The sequence below is a fragment of the Protopterus annectens genome, chromosome 5.part1 (assembly GCF_019279795.1).
Source record: "Protopterus annectens isolate FY-2018-M chromosome 5.part1, PAN1.0, whole genome shotgun sequence".
NCBI lineage: Eukaryota > Metazoa > Chordata > Ceratodontiformes > Protopteridae > Protopterus > Protopterus annectens.
Window position 1 is genome coordinate 601024135 of NC_056736.1, and position 22319 is coordinate 601046453.

Sequence of the window (22319 nt, forward strand, 5' to 3'; positions counted from 1 at the left end):
TTACGCTTCCAAATATTTTGTTACTCTGTTCAGTTATCCATAAATGGCTTCGGTAAGCCACCCTACTACCCACTTTCCAAAAAAGCACAAAGATAAAGACAGAGACAGACTGCATAGGTCCAAACCTGCTAATGACGCTTCTCCTAAGCTAGTCGCCAGTTCGCTGGTACTCAGTGATGCACTTTCACAGCCCCTGATACCCGCTACTTCAGATTTGCAGGCCTCTACTGAAACCCATTCGGAGTCCTGTATGCTGCGAGATTCTTCTTTGACTGTAGAACCTGTGGATGTCTCTACCTTGGATGGGTCCAGAGCCGCTGTGCAGGCACCGGCTTCTGAGGGTGTATTCAGGTCTACTGACTTGCATATCAAACTGACGCAATCTTCTTCAAGGCCTAAACCTCGATCCATGCCTAAAACACTGACACCCAGACTGCATGGTCAGGCCCCTATGCCTAAAAAACAAATGATAAGAATGGCTGAAGACCTTATTACTCTAATCAGGGGAAGCCACCTTCCCCCTCTAAGAGACCTAGGACTGATTTTCCTTCTGATTCTTCTGATCAGGATTCTGAAATTTCTGTTTTCTCTGATGACAAGGATTTGCCCTTATCTACCTATGGGGATTCTGATGCAGAGGACTCCATTCCCTCTGCTTCTCCTCCAGAGGATTTCTCTTCTGGTGAAACTTTTCATACTCTTAGGGAGTAGCCAGGATTACTCTGACTCCAAAAAGAGGCTTAAGGAATTCTTACTCCTGCCTCAACACAGGCCTTTAGCTATCCCTCCTGTACTGGACATTGTAGATGATGCCTTCTCAGAATCTAGCCTGGCCCTTGACACTTTGCCTCCTGCTCCCAGAAAACGTGATAGGTATTACATGGTACCTGACTCTCACAAGTTCCCCTTTAAAAATCCTACTGCGGATCCTGAGACCATTTCACAGGGACCCAAGAGCATTAAGGCTACTACTGCCGAAAATTCTCCCCCCTCTGACAGAGATTCAAGGGCGCTGGATAGATGGGATAGGAAGGTATACACTTCTGCAACTTTGGCCATTAGGGCCTTAAACTGCCAGTTTCGTATGTTAAAGTATCCGCAGCATAATATTGGATTGCTTAAACAGAAAATGATGTTGATTCCTGATTGTGCTGAAAATAAAGAATTTACAGGATTTAATGCATTCTGCTGAACAAGTTGGAAGACATACTTTACAATGTGGTTTTGATTCATTAGAGGCATCTTGCAGGGCTGCTGTCACTGGGCCTGTACTTAGAAGGCATGTTTGGCTTAAGGAGCAATCTTTGCCAGATCATGTTAAAGCTAAATTACTGGATGCTCCCTTAAACCAAGACCGCCTGTTTGGCAACAAAGCAGTAGTAGTACTTAAAAAGATGGTGGAAAAAGCTAAATCTATGCAAACTGTTAAAGATTTCCTGCAAGTACAGCCTCCCAGATGTAGTAGGCATTGTCCCTCTAAGAATTGTCCTTTTCTGCCTCTTCCAGACCTTCTCAGTCCAAACCCAAACCAACAGAACACACAGGCTTCAGTCCCAAGGTACTCTCAGGCCTAAGCAGTGGGGGGCTCCCACTTCCAAAGCAGGGAGTAGTAAGACTCCCCCCCCCCCAGGGTAAACTGTCTCAATGACTTAACTTTAAACCTTCCAAGCCCAGCTCAACTGACTGTTCCTTTAGGGAGAAAGATTGCCCTGCACGCAAAAAATTGGGAACTCATTACCCAGGACAAATGGGTTTTAAATATAGTTTCCTAAGGATACAGATTCCACTTCCACACCTTACCAACCCCAAACGGTTGGCCAGACCTACCGCCAAATCAGTGGGCAGAGGCTCAAAAGCAAGTTCTCTCTCTTTTAGGCATCAGGGCTATGCAGCCTGTCCCAGAAGAAGAATGGGGGCAAGGTTTCTACTCAAGACTTTCCCTGGTACCCAGAAAAGACCGCTCCTGGCATCCTATCCTAAACACATTTTTGGTAATCCCAAAATGCAAGATGCTAAGTCTTCATCAGCTGCTTCCCATGCTAGGCAAAGATGCCTGGTTGGCAACACTGGATTTAAAAGAAGCCTACCTGCACATCCCAATAAGGGAATCTTGCAGAAGATGCCTACGTTTCAGAGCAGGCTACATGCACTACCAGTTCTCTGCACTGGCCTTTGGCTTATCTACTGTACCCAGGATATTCACAAAGTGCCTAGCTCCAGTCATTGCATTTTGCAGGCAAAGAAATATTCAAATATACCCATACCTGGACGATTGTCTAATTCAGGCAGAAAGCCAGGGCATACTATTAAATTTGTAAAGAAATTATCAACTTCTCTGGGGTACACCATAAACAAAAAGAAATCACATCTTGTACCCTGCCAGTAAATTGTATTCCAGGGAGCAAGTTTGAATGCAACTTCCCAGATGGCCTACCTCATGCCAGAGAAACAAGTTCATTTGACAGCCTACTTCAAACTACTGGCCACAAAGACCCATCTATCTGCAAGGAAAATACTGCAAGCCCTGGGGTTCATGGCCTCTTGCATTCTACTAATTACATATGCAAGACTGCATATGAGGAAACTACAGTGGTATCTAAAAAGCCTATGGTGTCAACATTCTCAAGATCTAGAATCAATTATTCCTATCATACCTTGTCTACAGATTGAGTTCCTTTGGTGGGCAGAGACCTGCCACCAAAACAAGAGACTGCCATTCACTCTACCCCCTGCCGTCCAAACCTAACAGACTATGCATGGGGGGGGGGGGGGGCTCACTTGGCAGGGCAGTGCATTCAGGGCAAATGGAACCCAAGTCAAATGCACCTGCATATCATTCAGAAAGAAATGTTAGCTGTACAGAATGCTCTGACAGCCTTCAAGGACTGCATTCTTCCAGGACAATTATTAGTAAAGAGTGACATCGCCACTGTTATGTGGTACATAAACAAGCAGGGGGGAACCCACTCATACCCTCTCTGCAGACTACCCATGGCTCTGTGGAACACAGCCCTGAGCTACTAAGTGCACTACAGGCTCAATTCCTGCCAGGAAAGCTAAATCCACTGGCAGACATAAGCAGAAATCTCATGGACCCACACGAGTGGAAACTGGAACCAACGATATTCAATATGTTGAGAATCAAATGGGGGAGCCCAGAGATAGACCTGTTTGCTTCCCCCCAGAACTACCAATTGGACAAATTCTGCACAAGGACTCCCTACAAACAAGCTTGGAAAGTGGATGCCCTGTTCTTCACCTGGAAAAACCTATCAGTTTATGCCTTTCCCCCTCTGCCTCTCCTCTTCAAGGTACTACTAAAGATCAAACAGGACAGACCAAGGACAATACTGATTGCACCATACTGGGCACACCAACACTGGTTTACCCACTTGCGCAGTGCGTCACTGCTGGCACCTGCCTCAGACACCTGCCTTGCTGTCCCAGCAAGAGGGCCATATTCTGCACTCACAGCTTCAAACCCTGAACCTGGCAGCCTGGCTAATTACCTGATCTCGCCCAATTTACCTCAGATTCTTCAATACTTAACTGAGATGCTTCACAAGGGCCTTTCTTTTCCTCCATCAAAATTCATGACTCAGCCATTTCAGCTCATTACAATACAGAACCACCCTCTTCTCTCATCCACTGCTCAAGCAATTCCTCAGCGGGGCCAGAAAACTAAGACCACCCAAGAGAGCCCCTACTCCAGCCTGGGACCTAAACTTTGTATTGGAAAAGCTCACTCTACCTCCCTTTGAGCCAGCTGCAAATGCAGAGTTGAAATTCCTTAATTGCAAGGCCATGGAGTGAATCATCATGGACCTTATCAACAAAGTAATCTGCAAACACTTGACCCTACTCAGTTTGGATTTCTTAAGGTAGATTATGCCTGTTAAACCTGGTGGATTTCATCGAAGCAGTCACCAAGGCCCTGGATGAGGGGGAAACTGTGCATTCTGCCCACCTAGACTTAGCCAAGGCTTTTGACACTATCCCCCACTCAGGCATCATTGACACACTCACTCAGCTAGGTATCAGCCCTTATAACATTAGATGGGCCACTAACTGGCTCACTGATGGAACACATGTAGTCAAAATAGGGGAATCCACCTCCAACAGCAGACCTGTAACCAGTGGTGTTCTACAGGGATCAGTCCTCTACTGTTTGTAATCTATTTCTCTGAAGTACAAGCAAAAACTAAATCTCTGTGGCTAATAAAGTTTGCTGATGACTACAAACTGGGAGTGGTCATAGACTTTCCAAATGATGTCAACATCCTACAAGAGGGTCTTACACAAACAAATGATTGGTGCCAAAGTCATGGCCTTAAACCCAATGCAACAAATGTATAGTCATCCCTTTCGGTAAGAGCGATGTTCCTGCTAACTACAAGATCAATAGCAACACCCTAAGTATGTACTCAGTTGTGAGAGACTTGGGCACATGGGTTGATAGCAACCTTACCTTTGATAACCATGTCTCCAGAGTGCTAAGAAGGGCATTCTATATTGCTCATCTCATAAGTAAAGGCATTGCCTCCAGGACAAAAAGAAGTTGCAACCTCCCTGTACTCCTCCCTCATTAGGCCAATGTTTGAGTACAACACCCCTTTTGTTATGTACCTTTTCAAGCACCTGCAACAACTGGAGGGACTACAAAGGTTCTTCACAAGGAAAATTCAAGGTCTTCAATATATGTCCTACGTGGATCATCTGAAATCACTGTCACTTTATTCTGTTTCTTACAGACTACTCATAGGTGATCTCTGCCTTGCATATAAGGCAATCTCTGACCCTGCTTTATTGGAAGTGCTGCAGATCTGCAAGTCGCATGGTACACAGGTTGCTCACTCTAAAGACCTTAACCTGTTATGTGACATTAATAGAACCTGCTGGAGGGGCAGATTCATTTCCCCAGAGGTTACCACACCTTTGGAATAGACTCCTACTTCATGCCAAACAGAGCACCTCATTGGCCCTCTTCAAACGAAATGTGGACAATTGGATGGGTAATGGTAAATTCACCCCTGAGGTTCCACCTGTATAGGGGTAATAGGTGTTGATCCTGGAAATAAGGGTAGAACTTGGCTCATTGAGACTGTAAAGCCAAAAAAATGTTACAGGGATTTTATGTTTTGCCCACTGTAACATTTGAGATCCTCTTAAGGAGGACATCAAGGTTCATGTTTTAGATGTAACTGGTCTTTATCTTGCAAAAAAGCCAAAAAGTTTGTGCACCCCCACATACATATGTATCACAACAGTAGTCTGTGCTGTGTATTTATTATGTCTTGTATCTCAGTAAAGCTAGCCTTATTTGCTGAGATGCTATAGATGTTAAAGCTATAAGGTAATGTCAGTGGTTGGCAACAAAGGCACTGCACGTGGTGCCATGAGACATCCACCCCAGTTCTGCCTCATATGAGTAAAGAATCTGTTGGATGTGAAAAAGAAAAGATAAGACCAAGGTATACAGTGCATCTGAAATACTGAGGGGAAAATATGAACCTTTAGTGAGGATGTAGAGCTTGAGCTTTGTTTTTCAAATGCATCCTCCATGCCTTGCAGAAGAAGTGGAAGTGCAGTACTGTGAGTAATAAAGGGTAGAACTAGACTAATGCTGCTTGTTGTTTGTTTTGTCACAGTATCACTTTTTGTGGAAGTGTTTAGCAGACTATTCAACAGCTTTCAATAGCAGCACATTACTACGGGAGGGTTTGCTAACATACACTGCTTTTTTTTTTTTTTTTTTCAAATATCTCAGAGGCTGGGGGCTAGCAATGCAAACTGAGATCAAGCAAAACAAACTAGTGTAAGCGCTAGTAAATGACCAGCCTATTATATAAAAATATAACGCGTGAACCAGGTTGTCTGTGGAGCACAGAGATAAAGCCCACACTGCAGGCTAGATGACCCAGATTGGAGTAGTGACTTGAGCTCTAGAAGAGCCAGGTGGAAGCGGTTGTAAATTGAATGACTTATGCTAGCTCGCCCATCCAAGGGGAGAGAGCATTGCTGCTCAGTGGTTAATTGCTGTAGTGTGTTAATAGCAGTCAAATGGTGGGATGTAGGCTTGACATTCCTCAAGCTGGTGATGTCAGCCTTCAGAGACATGTTATTGAGAGCACACATGCATCATAAAAGAACGTAGGAGGCACCTGCAATGATGCAGTGCTTATGTCAACAGTCAGGAAAGACAGGTTAGGGCAGTAAAGTAAATATCTACATAGCCTGCACCCAGCATGCTTTTGTCCACTGGGTAGGAATCAGCCCTGTGGACAAAGCACAGTACAGGATCTCCATTGGATCCCATTTTGGGGGAGAGCCGAACTAACCTGGCTAAAGGGATAAGAGCCCCCTTCCTTTGCATCAAGTAGTTAGATGAGGGGAGACAAAGCACCTTCATGACTGTCAGATGACAGACCCTCTGGATGGCCCTTATTTCCATACTTGGTGGTATCTGGTGGAGGAGAATAAATGGATTCATACTTGTTTTTGGAAGGTTGATGGTAGACAAGCACAGAGACAAAATGTACCCAGAAGATCAATGCAACCCCTGAACCATATAGTTCCGTATGCTATTTGCACTTTGTAGTTTGTTCTACATCTTGACTACTACACATCGCAGTGGTCTGTGTTTCACATTATCATATTACCAAATTTGAGTTATAGGGTGTACATTTGAAGGTCTGTTGAGATAAGTGCATAATAAAACTGTAATCCTTTTAAAACAGTTCACTTGTGATATGGCTTGCAGTGTTTGACTATTAAGTAAATGTAATCAGTTATGTAGGTTTTAATGCTGTGCTTGGGTTTTATTTGCAGGTACTCTAAAAGACCGAAGAAAGTTTATATACAGAGTTCCTCTGAAGCCAATGACCACTAGTCCTTTTAAGTAAGTGCTTGAAATGCACAGTAACATTTTGAATCATTGCAAAAAGCCTTCTGTATGCTATCAAATAAGAAAGTCCTGCAAGTTGCTAAGATACCATCTTTGCTTTTTTCTTCTAGATTCATAGTAAAATGTCTGCCAGTTTTTAAAAGTAGAAATAACATAATTACACAGTGTCCATTTTAACAAAGTAAAATTTTGCATGATGTAGTCCTTTAGGCTAAAATCACTTTCTGCTTTTGTTTCACACTGAGTGTATTTTATCAGCCAAAGAACTGTACGTTTTACTCAAACCATATGCTACCAGTCTTCTCAACATGCCTTGTTTCCAGCCTTGAATATTTTTTGGAATGCTGACCTTGGATCCTTTTAAACCAGGTGTTTTGGTAGTCTTAAATGTTTTTATCTTTTGAAATGGTCTTTCTGGAGGAAGCAATCTCTAAGAGGAGAATTTTTGGGTTGCAAGCAGTGATGTGCAGAAAGCCTTGTACTTTTTTTTTTCCACAGTGACAGAGCAGCAATAAAATCAACTCTCTTCTCCTTAATGCCAGAGGTGGTATCTGCTGTATGTTTAAAACAGTCCAGCTTTTATTTCCAAAGTTTGAAAGTGAAAGCTAATGACTGTTGTACACTTTAGATGTGCTAAGCAGAACCATAAAATGCCTACCATCAGTTTCCATTCTCCAAAACGGAAGACTTGGATTGCTTGTCAGCAGACGCCATCTAATTGTCTTTCCATTCTGTTAATGATCTTGACAAGTCACCAAATAACCTTATTTGAGCATACTCCCAATGGTTGCTGCTATTCTTGCTTTTTGCTTTGGGAGAATTTCAACTTTTGATATACAAGTGTCTGTAATCTGATAAATGTGCAGGCAGTTGTAAAGCACTGCACACTAGTTAATCAGTCTGAAGGCAGGGTAGGCATTTGTACCACAGTGTTGCTGGAGATCTTGTAATTCTCTGTCATCTTTGATTAGTCCAAACAACTGCTTGGGACTCAGCTCAAATGCTATGGCTACTGCAGCAGACTTCCTTATAGAAAGTATAGTTGAATCACATCATCTATTGCCTCAAAGACTATCTTCCTGAAGTTTGTCTTTACTCCACTTTCTTGAAGCTGGAACTGTTTACTGTACGCTTTCCTTGTCGCACTGTATGACCACCAGATGTAATTAGCTCAGAAATGTAAAACTGGAAAGCAAGAGGTAGCATGTAGACTTTTAAGCTACAGTGTAGGTTGACTAACATCACCTAATGGCAGGTTCTCTCAGTTGTTTATATTGTCTAATATTTCATTTATTCATTTTTATTTATAAATCTGGTTAATCCTATAAAACATTGTATAGGAACAGGAGCTTAGCTTCTTATATAGAGTGGGTAGAGGGCAGAGAGCAGGTCTTGACAAGATGCCTGCCAGCACAGTAGGCTGATGTTTGTTTCTATTGTTTTAGTTTATTTAATATTTAAATTTATTGCCGTTTATGCAGCTGCACATTTTGAGCTGCATATAACAATATAGTTTGCAGCTTTATTATTTAAAGAAATATCTTCAGAGTAATTACATCAAAGATCCTGTATTTTTTCTGCAAAAGGCAACAGAGATGACTGAAATGTTTTCTGCAAAAGATTAGTATTTATTAAGGCTGCACGCTCTATACGTGTTACAGTATTATGAAAATAATTCAATAAGCTTAAGAATTACTGTTTATTTTTTACAGGTAACTTTTTTTGTGTGTTTTTTCTTACAATTATTTCATTTTTAGATAGTTTATTTTAAGCAATTAATAGTTATTTTAGATACTGAAGAGATTGAGAAGGCAACTGTAAGATGCTTCTGCAGGTGAAAATCACAGAGAAGCTTTAAGAAAGAATAACATTGATGTCCTTCTATTCATATGCTGCTATATATCCATAACATGACTGAGTCTGCCTCTGTTTGACTCATACATCCAGCCATTTTACAAAAGTTAGCTGTTACTGTGAAGGTACGTGCGACTGCCCGCATCTCTTCGGTACGTCGGACATAAACGGATGTCTGGTATAAAGTGGATGTCAGCACGCACCTACCTCAGAACTTTTCGGCTGCCTTGTGTGACTGCCAGTTCCAGTCATCTCTCGCTTGGAGAAGTCACTTTGTGCTTGTCCGTGTTCAGATAAGTACCCCACAGGGGTTTTGGTTACCTTTTGCAACTGTGTTGTGGGTTAATGTTGGATAGAAAGGGCAAGTGTTGGTGTGGAAGGCAGATTCCACATAAAGACTTGCACGAGCTCTGCCTATTCTGTCTAGGCCAAGACCATGACCACACCATTTATGAAATCTGTCAGGTTTTTGCTCTCAGAACTTTTAGGAGCTGTATTGTCGCATAAAACTTGTATCTAGAGAATCAGTACTTTAAACGCTTAGCCAAAGACATGGACCCGACGTCCAGAACCTCGGAGTAGTCGCCTGCAAAAATGCCAAGAAATCTTGGCCTGATCCTACTGCTGCACCCTCTATTCCGCCCATACCGCTTGAGGCCGGTGAAGACCCTGAGTCCGAGTCGGAATACGCGGACCTTCCACTGATGGGTACCCTGAGGAAGCTGTCAAAGAAGCCACTAGCACGTCCCAGAGAGAGTCGCACACGTCCGACTCTGGAGTCGGAGGGACCAAGGCTTATTTCCGGGGGCCCACGTGGGGTTTCCTAAATCATCTGTGAAGACGTTCTCTCTGATGTTGTGGAGTGCCACCAGGCATCCAGCCCTTCTTCCCTGTATCCCATAACGGACACGTCTGTCAGATTTTCCCAAAAGGAAGAAGCAAAAATCAAAACCTGTTGCTCCTTCTCAACCATCCTTACCGTCTGACCAAGCGCCTGACTGGCAGGTCTTTACTCAGGACCTACTTAATGCCTTCCTTGCATTACGCCAGGCCTCTGCTCCTGCCCAGGCCCCTTCAGTCTCTACTTCTAAGGGCAAACTATTAGCTATTTCCTCTGAAGTAGAGGATTCTTCAGGAGATGAATCCCTAACTTACACATCTCAAATTGCCTCCCCTCTTAGGGTATGCTTCTCCAGAGGGAGGAGTCAAATAGAACAGATTCCCCAGGAGAAGACATTACCTTTGGGGAAACAATAGTGCAAATGAAGGACTTTTTTAAGTGGGACTGCAGTCAGGTTACTGAGACTCAAAAGAGGTATTAAGACCTCTTACAAATGGAGTCTTATAATCTGTCTGCATCTTGCCTTTTTGGATGCCTTCCTGACTGCCTGTGAAGCCCCAGATTCACAACCCCCTGCACCAAAGTGCCCAGACAGATTTTATAAAGTTCCTGAAGATGCAAAATTCCTCTTCAAGACCCTTTTGCAGACCCAGCCATGATTTCTGTGGCTGCAGATAAAACTTCCAAACTTCTTCCCTCCACTTCCCTCCTTCCCTCAGGTAAAGAAAGTAGAATGATGGAAAGAATGGACAAAAAAGTAAATACCTCTGCCACTTCAGCAGTGAGCGCCATAAACTACCAAATTGGTATAGTCAAATATTCTTTGGCTCCTCTTATTGATGCTATTAAGCAACTGGGTGACCTTCCTGATTCCCCTGTTAAAGCTAAGGTCTCTAGTCTGTTAAATTCCTGCAGTCAAGTTACTAGACACTCCATTAAGTGTAGTTATGATGCAGTGGAGACTTCAAGGGCTGCTGCCTCAGGTTCTGTCATTAGAAGATATTCCTGCCTTGGGCTATAGCCTTTGCCTTATAACATCAAGTCAAAACTCATGGATGCTCCCTTGGATAACAAAGCTTTGTTTGGTTCAGCGGCTGCTAAATTAAGGCCCTTCAGGTGAAGGGCAAACAGCTCCAGGACCTCAGGCACATATTTGTCTCCCTGGTTCCCCAGTTCCAGAGGAACTATCTGGCTAAAGCTACCTTTGTGAGAAGGCCTTCCAGACACATGCCACCAAAAGGGGAAAAAGATTCTAGCCCCCCCAGATCTTCTCCCTCTACTTCAGTTCAAAAACAGCCTTTTCAGGCCAAGCCTGGTAGTCTGACTACCAGGCCTTAGGCCCAGGCAGCCCCCTCTCCATGCGTCTCTCCCTGTCCGTCCCTGCTTGGAAATAGGTTACCCAGGACTCTTGGGTCCTCTCAATAATAAACTAGTTTATTTCATAATATAGGAAACCAGTCCTACCTTCAGAGGTATTTCTCAACCCCTTCGAGACCAAATGGCTTCCTTTCCCCCCATGATCTTTGTGTTTCACTGTTGCAGTCATCACACTAGGGTTATCCTGCCAGGGGTAGCTGTCAGTTGGCCCGAATACCAGAGGCTTAGTATTTCTGCGTTAGTTGCTGTTGCTCCAGGACTGACATCAGGTCATCAGTGGTATAAAAACAGGCAGCCAACGCCATTACATCAGTCTTTCTTGCCGAGGAGCCAAGCAGAAGCAGTTCATACGAGTGCCGGTCAGCCGCTACCTGAGTTTTCATTTCCGAAATTGAAGTTGAAGTCTTCTAATGCTAAGTACCTCGTTGGGGATCCTTTCTTGCTCTAACCAATGTCAGAAAAAGTTAACAATTCTCACCTGTGGAAAGCAAATACCACACCGAGATTTCCATTCTTTCTGCATCACCTGTTTAGGCCCAGACCATGATGTCCCTCACCGACTGTTTTGTGCTTTGTTCAACGCCTGAACTATACATCGTCAGGTCCTTATCATAGCTAATTACTTTTGCTCTCGATCTCCATATTCCGAAATGGCTTCAGTAAGCCATCCAACTACCGATCTTCTGAAAAAAACGTAAGGATAAAGACAGCGACAGACCGCACAGGTTCAAAACTGCTGACTACGCTTCCGTTAAGCTAGTCGACAATTCGCTGGTACTAAGTGAGGCGCTTTCACAGCCCCTGATGCCCTCTTTGATGGATTCGCAGGCTGCTACCGAGACCCGTTTGGAGTCAGGTATGCCACGAGACTCTTCTTTGACTACGGGTCTGGAGCCGCTGTGCAGGCACCGGCTTCTGAGGACACAAACAGTCAACTTCTTTCGCATCTTCAGATGTTCATAGTGTTTCACTGCTGCAGTCATTACACTTGGGTTATCCTGCTGTCAGGTGGTCCTGCAGTCGGCCAGAGTTCCAAAGTCTTGGTCCGGCGTCGGTTGCTGTCGCTTCTTCCCTGACATCAGTGCGCCAGGGGTATATAAGATACACCTGACGCCATTTTCTTCAGTCTTTCTTGCCTCGCGATGCCAGAAGCAAAAGCAGTTCGCAAGTGCCGGTCGGCCGACTCCTGAGATTTTCAATTCGAATTTCAGAACCAAAGTCTTCAATAAAGCTAAGTACCCCATTGGGGAAACTTTTTCTTGCCTCAGACCGATGTCAGTAAAAGTTAATAATTGTATTTCTTGTGGAAAGCAAATACCTCATAAGGATTTTCATTCTTACTGTATTCCATGCCTAGGCCCAGACCACAACGTCACTAGTTGTCGGTTTTGTGCTAGATTTAACAAACGGACTATTAAATGTCGGTTTGATTTTGCTCGCCATTACTTTGGCCGAAGATTTAATTATACCATGCCGTCGGAACAACCGACGACCAGAATACACAAAAAACGCAAAGACAAGGATAAGGACAGCATCCGAGGCCCAAAACTGACGATGAAGCCTCTTCTAGGCCCGTCGCCGGTTTTCAGTGAGGCGCTTTCGCAGCCCCTGACACCCTTTACCTCAGAGCCACAGGCCGCCTCTGACTCCCATGTGGAGAAGTCTAGGCCGCTGGATACTTAAGGTGTTGAGCCTATGGAAACTAACTCTTCAGATGGGTCTAGAGCCGCTGAGCAGGCATCAGCTTCTGAGGGTGTTTTCAAACCTTCACAACTTACCATAAAAACTACAGCCAAGTCTAAAACTCCATTAAAGACAAAGAAGCAAGTACAGCATTCACCTGGACAGGCCTCCATGCCTAAAAAACAGATGCTCAAAATGGCCGAAAGCTTAATTACTGTGATCAGGGGTACCCATCCCCCTCATGATAAAAGGGCTAGGCAGGATACAGACTATGATTCCTCAGACCAGGTTTCCATATATTCTGATTCCTCTTCAGACCAGGGATACTCTTTACCCCCCTATGAGGACTCTGATGCCGAAGAATCAATTTCTTCAGCCTCTCCTCCTGAGGATTATTCTTTTGAGCAGACTTTACATACCATGAGGGAGCATTTCCATTTGGAGGGCCAGGATTACTCAGAATCCAAGAAAAGGCTCAGAGACTTTCTTTTATTGCCTCAGCACAGGCCCTTTGCTATTCCGCCAGTGTTAGACATTGTGGATGATGTGTTCTGTGAATCCAGTTTAAATCCTGATTCTTTGCCCCCTGCTCCAGTCAAGCCAGACAGGTACTACAGAGTCCCTGACTCTCACAAATTTCTTTATAAAAACCCTGTTGCTGACCCAGAAACTATTTCCCAGGGTCCCAAAGGGGTAAAGGCTTCCACGGCTAAAAATCCAGTTCCCTCTGACAGGGATTCTAGAGCATTAGACAGATGGGGGAAGAAAGTTTACACTTCTGCAACTTCAGCAGTGAGGGCTTTAAATTGCCAGTTTCACATGCTTAAATACCAACAATATTTAATGTCTCTGTTAAAACAGAAAATGATTACAAATTCAGAACATCCTGACTATAAGGAAATGCAGGATTTATTGCATGCAGCTGAACAAGTGGGAAAACATACTCTGCAATGTGGTTTTGATTCATTAGAGGCTTCTTGTAGAGCAGCAGTTACAGGATCTGTGATTCGAAGGCATGCTTGGTTAAAAGAACAAGGTTTACCAGATCATGTTAAGGCAAAATGATTGGATGCTCCTTTACAGCAGGATATTTTATTTGGTGTTAAGGCAGAAGAGGTATTAAAGAAAATGGAGGATAAGGTGAAATCTTTGCAAACAGTGAAGGATTTCTTACAGGTACAGCCACCTCGATTTAGCAGAAATTGGCCTTCAAAGAATTGGTCCTTTCCAGTGTCAGACAGACCACAAAGAGGCAGATACAGACGCCCAAGAGGCAGATCTCAGCCCCAAGGCTCTTACAGACCACGACAGTGGGGTGCTTCAACCCCAAAAGGAGGTGAAGACAAGTCACAACCTTACAAGAAACAGTCCCAATGACTTCCCCCTTCAAATGCCAAGCACTTAACTTTTGGCAGCTCCCTTAGGGGGAAAGCTAGCACTTTTTTCTCAAAATTGGCAAACAATCACCCAAGACAAATGGGTTCTGAATATTGTGTCTCAAGGTTACAGGTTCCACTTTCACACTCTACCAAGGCTAAAAGGAGTGCCAGACCTGCCACAAAATCAATGGGCAGAGGCACAAAAACAAATTACAGCCCTCATGAATATGAGAGCTATTCAAAAAGTGCCACAACAGGAACAAGGACAAGGATTTTACTTAAGACTTTTCCTTGTCCCCAGAAATGACAAAGCCTGGAGACCCATACTAGACCTTTCTACTCTAAATACTTACCTGGATGTTCCGAAATTCAAAATGTTGACACTACAGCAGCTTTTTCCCGTGCTGGACAAGAAGGCGTGGCTTGTTAATTTGGACCTCAAAGAGGCATACCTGCATGTCCCTATCAGACAAAATTGCAGAAGATACCTCAGATTCATAGCTGGTTCAATGCATTACCAGTTCTCTGCACTGCCCTTTGGCACCAATAATTGCATTTTGCAGACAAAAAGGAATTCAAATATATCCATACCTGGATGACTGCCTTATTCAAGCAGAGAGCAAGGACATTCTTCTAAAGCATCTGGCGTTTATAAAAAAGGTTGCTAATTTGCCTAGGGTACACAGTAAACGAAAAGAAGTCAAAACTAGTGCCCTCACGAGAGAATATTCCTGGGTGCCAGCTTAAATACAGCGGCCCAGATGGCTTAACTCACGCCAGACAAGCAAGGACAACTGACTCAGTATTTTCAATTGATGGCAACAAAGACCCAACTCCCTGCAAGAAAAATTCTGCAGGCCTTGGGATTCATGTTATCCTGCATACTACTAATTCCATATGCCAGACTGCATATGAGGAAATTACAGTGGTACCTAAAAAGTGTTTGGACTCAACACTGTCACAGTTTGGAAGCAGTAATACCACTAATTCCCTGCCTACAACAAGAGCTTCGATGGTGGGCACAGGCATGTCACCTCAACAAGGGACAGCCTTTCACTCTACCCACAGCTAGGCAGACATTAACAACAGATGCTTCGGATTACGCCTGGGGAGCACACATGGCAGGAAAAAGTATTCAGGGCAAGTGGACCGCAGACCAAATGCATCTTCACATCAATCAAAAAGAGATGTTGGCTGTACAAAATGCCCTAACAGCTTTCAAGGACCTTCTGCATCCAGGACTATTATTAAAGACAGACAACACCACAGTTATGTGATACATAAACAAGCAAGGGGCACTCATTCTTACCCCCTATGCAGTCGAGCCATGACCTTGTGGAACACAGCTCTAACCTATCAAGTTCATCTACAAGCACAATTCCTGCCAGGAAAGAAAAATACTCTGGTAGACGACTTAAGCAGAAACATTATGGATCCTCACGAGTGGAAATTAAATCCACAAGTATTCAGCATGATAACACAAAAATGGGGGTGCCCAGACATAGATCTCTTTGCCTCCCCAATGAATTGCCAACTACAAAAATTCTGCACAAGGACTTATCACACACAAGCATGGAAAGTGGATGCCCTCTTGTTCAGCTGGAAAAGCCTAAAGGTTTATGCCTTCCCACCACTGCCTCTCCTTTCAAAGGTACTCCTAAAAGCCAGACAAGAAAAAACACAGATGATTCTGATTGCCCCAGAATGGCCACACGCCAGCACTGCTACCCAATCTTAAAGAACTTAGCTCAAGGCCCACCATGGATTTTACCTCAAACGCCGCACCTTCTGACTCAACAAAACAATCAGATCCTGCACAGTCAGCTCAAAACCTTAAACCTGGCTGCATGGCAGATTCATTAGTCAGGCAGGCAACACCTCTCTCTAAAGCTGTTATGGATGTCATTTTGGAGGCCAGGAGGCCTAGCACCAGGAAATCTTACTCAGAAAAGTGGAAGAGATTCTGTGCCTGGAACCAGACGCAAAGCTTTGACCCTCTTGTCCCAAATATTCCTCAGATACTACAATACTTAACTGAGATGCTGGACAAAGGACTATCCTTCTCATCCATTAAGATCCACGCCTCTGCCATCTCGACCCATTACAACACAGATCCTCCTATTTTCTCTCATCCATTGCTAAAACAGTACCTCAGAGGGGCTAAAAACATAAGACCGCCCCGGAGAGCACCAACACCAACTTGGGACCTCAATTTTGTCTTGGAAAAACTAACTTTACCTCCTTTTGAGCCCGCCAATTCAGCAGAATTAAAATATGTATCATGGAAAACTGCTCTGCTTCTGGCAATAACCTCAGCACGAAGAGTCTCAGAGTTACAGGCACTAATGGCAGTGGAGCCTTTCATCATTTTTCACCAAGACAGGGTTTCTTTAAGAACCAAACCCTTTATTTATGCCTAAGGTGGTATCCAGTGTGGCTCTTAACCAAACTATTCACTTGCCAACTTTTTATCAAAATCCCCAGAATAAAGGGGAGAGACTTCTGCATTCCTTGGACATACACAGACAATTACGTTTCTACTTGGACAAAACAAAAGCTTTCAGAAAAACTGAGCAATTGTTTGTAGCATATGCTGCAGGATCACAAGGAAAGGCTATTTCAAAGCAGACCATTTCAAAGTGGATAGGACACTGTATCCGGTTCTGCTACACACAGCATGGGAAACCTGTACCTAGTAACATTAGACCACATTCCACCAGGGCAACAGCCACTTCTGCCTACCTTAGAGGAGTGTACCTACCAAAGATATCTTGGAAGCTGCAACTTGGAGTTCAGTGCACACCTTTACCAAGCATTACCACTTAACTCTTTATTCTAGATCCAGTGCTGGCTTTGACACTGCAGTGCCTCATAGCCACCCCAAATCCTCTATAGAACCAGCCACCCTGACTCAGCTTTGGGATTCAACCCAAGTGTAATGACTACAGCAGTGAAACACGATGAGCATAGTACAGTTTTGTACCTACCATAAATGTAGATGTTAGATTGTCTTCACTGCTGCAGTCCAGATTACCCACCCGCTATCCCCTCTTTCTTAGCTGGGACTTATCTATACCTTTCAACCCTATACTACCTATGTGTTTTTTTTGCTGGTAGCTGAAGGTTTTGTTTTTACCTTTATTGTATGTTTTATTAGTAATTTGTATTGCCTACCTATTTGGGGGCACCTGACATCTGAGGCAAGAAAAACTGAAGAAAATGGCGTCGGCTACATCTTGTATACCCCTGGTGCACTGATGTCAGGGAAGAAGCGACAGCAACTGACGCCGGACCAAGACTTTGGAACTCTGGCCGACTGCGGGACCGCCTGAAGGCAGGATAACCCAAGTGTAATGACTGTAGCAGTGAAGACACTCGAACATCTACATTTATGGTAGGTATAAAACTGTACTTTCTTTCTAATACTACCGAGTTTCTAAGGCCCAGAGTACGAACTACGCCTAAAAAAATGACGACCCAACCTCAAGTGCCTTCTTCCTTGCCTCAATCTCAGATGCTTAAAATGGCGGAAGAACTTGTCATGCTGATTAGGGGAAGCCAGCCTATCCCTGCTAAAAGGAAAGAGAGACTTGTCCCCAGCAGCTTTATCTGACCAACAGTACAACAACTCTGAGGTTTCTGATTATGAAGACATGCCCTTATCTGCTTATGAGGATTCAGATGCAGAGGAATCCATTACTTCTGCCCCTCCTCCAGAGGATTTTTCTTTTGGTGAAACCTTACATACCTTGAGAGTGCATTTCCATTGGGAATGCCAGGATTATCCTCAGTCCAAAAAGAGACTCAGGTAATTTTTAGATTTACCACAGCACAGACCCGTAGCTATTCCTCCTGTTCTGGATGTTGTGGATGATGTTTTTATGGAATCCAGTCTAACTCCTGATACTCCACCTCCTGCTACCAGGAAACCTGACAGGTACTACAGAGTCCCTGACTCTCACAAATTTATTTTCAAGAATCCTACTGCTGACCAAGAGGTCATCTCCCAAGGACCTAAAGGAATAAAAGCAACCACAGCTAACAATCCCACCCCTTCGGACAGGGATTCCTTAGCTTTAGACAAATGGGGTTAAAAAGTGTACACCTCTGCAACTCTTGCCATTAGAGCATTAAATTGTCAATTCCACATGCTGAAATACCAGCAGCATACTATGGAACTTGTTAAACAAAAATTATCTACCTTCCTTGACTGTGCAGAAAATAAAGAATTGCAGGAGCTTATGGCTTCTGCAAGCCAAGTCAGCAAGCAATACCCTGCAATGTGGGTTTGACGCCCTAGAAGCATCTTGCAGGGCAGCAGTCACAGGTTCTGTACTTAAGGAACAAACCTTGCCAGACCATGTCAAATCAAAATTATTGGACGCACCACTGAGCAAAGACAATCTGTTTGGCACCAAAGCAGAAGAGGTTTTGAAAAAGATGGAAGAAAAAGTACAGCTTCCAAAATTCAGTAGGCATTGCCCCTCAAAACATTGGTCCTTTCCAGCCCCCTCAAGGCCACTTCAGACTAGACCTAGGGGAAGCAGACCCCCCCGACAGCAGTCTCAGGGTATGCAGAGATCTAAGCAATGGAGTACTTCCACTTCTAAAATAGGGAGTGCTAAGCCCCACCCCCTTATGGAAAGAATTCACAATGACTTCTCAACTCCTCCTCCTCACCTCTGCCCATCTGCTCGTGCCCCTAGGAGGAAAACTTGCCTCCCATCACCAACGATCGATGGATCCTCAACATAATATCCCAGGGGTGCAAATTTTTATTTCCACACGCTGCCAACCCCAAAAGGGTTTCCAGATCTTCCTCCAAACTAGTGGGCAGAGGCACAAAACCAAGTTCATTCCCTGCTCTCCATGAAGGCAATTCAGCCTGTTTTTGCAGATAGGCCAAGGTTTCTATTCCAGACTTTTCCTGGTACCCAGAAAAGAGGGCACCTGGCGCCCAGTCTTCAATCTATCCATTCTAAACACATTTCTGGTGGTACCAAAATTCATAATGCTCACCTTACAGCAGCTTCTCCCCATGCTGCCCAAAGATGCTTGGTTAGCCACCCTAGACCTAAAGGTAGCCTATCTGCATATCCCAATCAGGGACTCTTGCAGGAAATATCTATGATGTTCATCGTTCATACAGCTGCAGTCATAACAGATGGGTCCTCCTACCGTCAGGCATGTCCTCGGTTGGCGGAATTCCAAAGTCTAGGTCCGGTGTCGGTTGTCGTCGCTTCTTCCCTGACATCAGTGCGACAGGGGTATAAAAGAACCAGCCAGCGCCATTTTCTTCAGTCTTTCTTGCCGCACGGTGCCCGAAGCAGAAGCAGTTCGCAAGTGCCGGTCGGCCAGCTCCTGAGATTACGAAAATTTGGAAACCGAAGTCTTCTTAAAAGCTAAGTACCCCGTTGGGGAACCTTTTCTTGCCTCAGACCGATGTCAGACAAAGTTAATAATTGTATTTCTTGTGGGAAGCAAATACCGCATAAGGATTTCCATTCCCTCTGTATACCTTGTTTAGGCCCAGACCATGAGGTCTCAGCCTGTTGCTTTTGTGCTACATTCAACAAACGCACTATTAAGCGTCGGGCGGAGTTCGCCCAGCATTATTTTGGAAAAGCATTTAACTATACTATGTCGTCGGATACTCTGACTCCGGTTTTGTCTAAAAAACGCAAAGACAAGGACCGACACCACGCCAAAGCCGACTACACGTGGTCCGGTTCTCAGTGAGGCGCCTACGCAGCCCCTGCCTACCGACGACTTGTCTTTGACGGTGTCTCCTGTGCCCGAGGTCGCAGGCTCCTCGGCCCACACCCTAACTACAGATACCGAAGCCACTCTTGGCGTTGAAACTCAGAATGTGGACAGGTCTACCTCCACTCAAGGTGTCTTCAGACCTTCCTCTTCTTTCTCCATCAAGGCTTTCACAAAGTCTAAAGCTACCATGCACTCTAAAAGACCAGCTAAAGAGGGCCCATCTCCAGGCCCTATGCCTAAGAAACAGATGCTTAAAATGGCTGAGGATTTAATTACTCTTATCAGTGGTTCTCAGCCCCCTCCGGACAAAAGGCCTAGAGTGGAGGAAGATTCCCCCTCCTCTGATCAGGGCTCCATTATTTCAGAGCACTCTGATGATCAGGAACATTCTTACTCCCCTTTTGAAGACTCTGATGCGGAGGAGTCCATCCCTTCTGTATCCCCCCCTGAGGATTACTCATCTGGGGAAACTTTGCATACCTTAAGGGAACACTTCCATTGGGAAGGCCAGGATTATTCTGATTCCAAGAAAAGGCTCAGGGAATTTCTCTTGCTTCCTCAGCACAGGCCTCTGGCTATACCTCCTGTCTTGGACATCCTAGATGATGTTTACTCGGAGGCCTGCCTTAACCCGGACTCTCTACCTCCAGCTCCAGTTAAGCCTGGCAGGTACTACAGGGTCCCTGACTCGCACCAATTTCTATACAAAAGCCATGCTGCTGACCCAGAAACCATCTCACAGGGCCCCAAGGGAGTTAAGGCCTCCATTGCTAAAAATCCATTGCCTTCCGAGACAGATTCCAGATCCTTAGAAAGGTGGGGAAAAAAGGTATATACCTCGGCTACCTTATCCATGAGGGCCTTAAACTGTCAGTTTCATATGCTTAAATATCAACAGTTTTTGTTATCACAATTGAAAAGTAAAATGTCACAACCTGAACAACCAGACTTGAAGGAGTTGCAGGATTTGATGCATAGTGCAGAACAAGTGGGTAAGCATACCTTACAATGTGGTTTTGATGCTCTAGAGTCCTCATGTAGAGCTGCTGTTACAGGATCAGTCATACGTAGGCATGCCTGGCTCAAGGAACAAGCCCTGCCTGATCATGTCAAAGCTAAATTACTAGACGCCCCTCTTCAAAAGGATGTACTATTTGGTGCTAATGCTGAGGAGGTATTAAGGAAAATGGAGGAAAAGGCTAAATCAATGCAAACAGTGAAAGAATTTCTGCAGGTTCAACCCCCACGTTTTAGTAGAAATTGGCCTTCCAAAAACTGGTCCTTTCCTGACAGACCCCAAAGAGGCAGATACAGGCGCCCGAGGGGCAGAGGGCAATCCCAAGGATTGTATAGAGGCAGACAATGGCAAGCTCCTACACAAAGAGGTGGTGAGGACAACTCACAATCTTTCAGAAAGCAAACGCAATGACTTTCCCCTTTGCATGCCAACCAGGTCTCAAAGGGCAGCCCCCTTAGGAGGAAAGCTGTCATTATTTTCAAAAAATTGGCATATTGTCACAAAGGGCAAATGGATTCTGGGCATTATAAACAGAGGCTACAAATTCCATTTTCACACCCTTCCAAAAATGAGAGGGATGCCAAACCTGCCACACAATCAAAGGGCAGAGGCACAAAAGCAAATTACAGATCTCATAAACATGAAAGCTATTCAAGAGGTACCTACGTACGAACAAGGTCAAGGGTTTTATTCCAGGCTATTTCTGGTGCCAAGGAAGGGAAAAGATTGGAGACCTATTTTGGATCTATCCATCCTAAACACATTTCTACTCGTACCAAAATTCAAGATGCTCACTCTACAGCAGCTTCTGCCCATGCTGGGCAAGGAGTCTTGGCTGGTAACATTGGACCTCAAGGAGGCATACCTGCATGTCCCAATCAGACAAAATTGCAGAAGATACCTCAGATTTCTTGCAGGTTCAACTCATCAATTCTCTGCATTGCCCTTTGGCTTATCTACTGCGCCCAGAGTATTCACGAAATGCCTGGCATCAGTAATTGCCTACTGCAGACTTCAAGGGATTCAAATATATCCCTATTTGGACGACTGCCTGATCCAAGCGGACAGCAAGCACATTCTTCTGAAACATCTGGCTTATGTAATAATGTTATTGAACTCTCTGGGATACACAGTCAAAAGAAATCAAAGCTAATACCCTCTCTGAAGATAATTTTCCTGGGTGCCAATTTGGACACAAACACCCAGATGGCCTACCTCACGCCAGAGAAGCAGGGGCAACTAATTCAATACTTCAGAACACTAGCAAATTGCACCAGGCTGACTGCAAGGAAAATCCTGCAGGCTCTGGGATTCATGGCATCTTGCATCTTACTAATCCCATGTGCAAAGCTGCATATGAGGAAACTACAATGGTACCTGAAACATATATGGTCTCAACACAGCCACAGTTTGGAAACAATAATACCACTACTTCCATGTCTGCAAAAGGAATTTCTGTGGTGGGCTCAAGCATATCAAACAAACACAGGTCTTCCA

At 44.4% G+C, this 22319-nt stretch overlaps 1 protein-coding gene across 1 annotated transcript in view; it reads left to right on the forward strand.

Moving 5' to 3' along the window:
* The window catches only part of LOC122803238 (breast cancer type 2 susceptibility protein homolog), a 222746-nt gene that overhangs the window by 107104 nt on the left and 93323 nt on the right, over positions 1 to 22319 (forward strand). The window contains exon 3 of the mRNA XM_044072836.1: positions 6829 to 6898. Within this exon, the coding sequence (XP_043928771.1) occupies positions 6829 to 6898 (70 nt within the window). The remainder of the gene's footprint in view (positions 1 to 6828; positions 6899 to 22319) is intronic.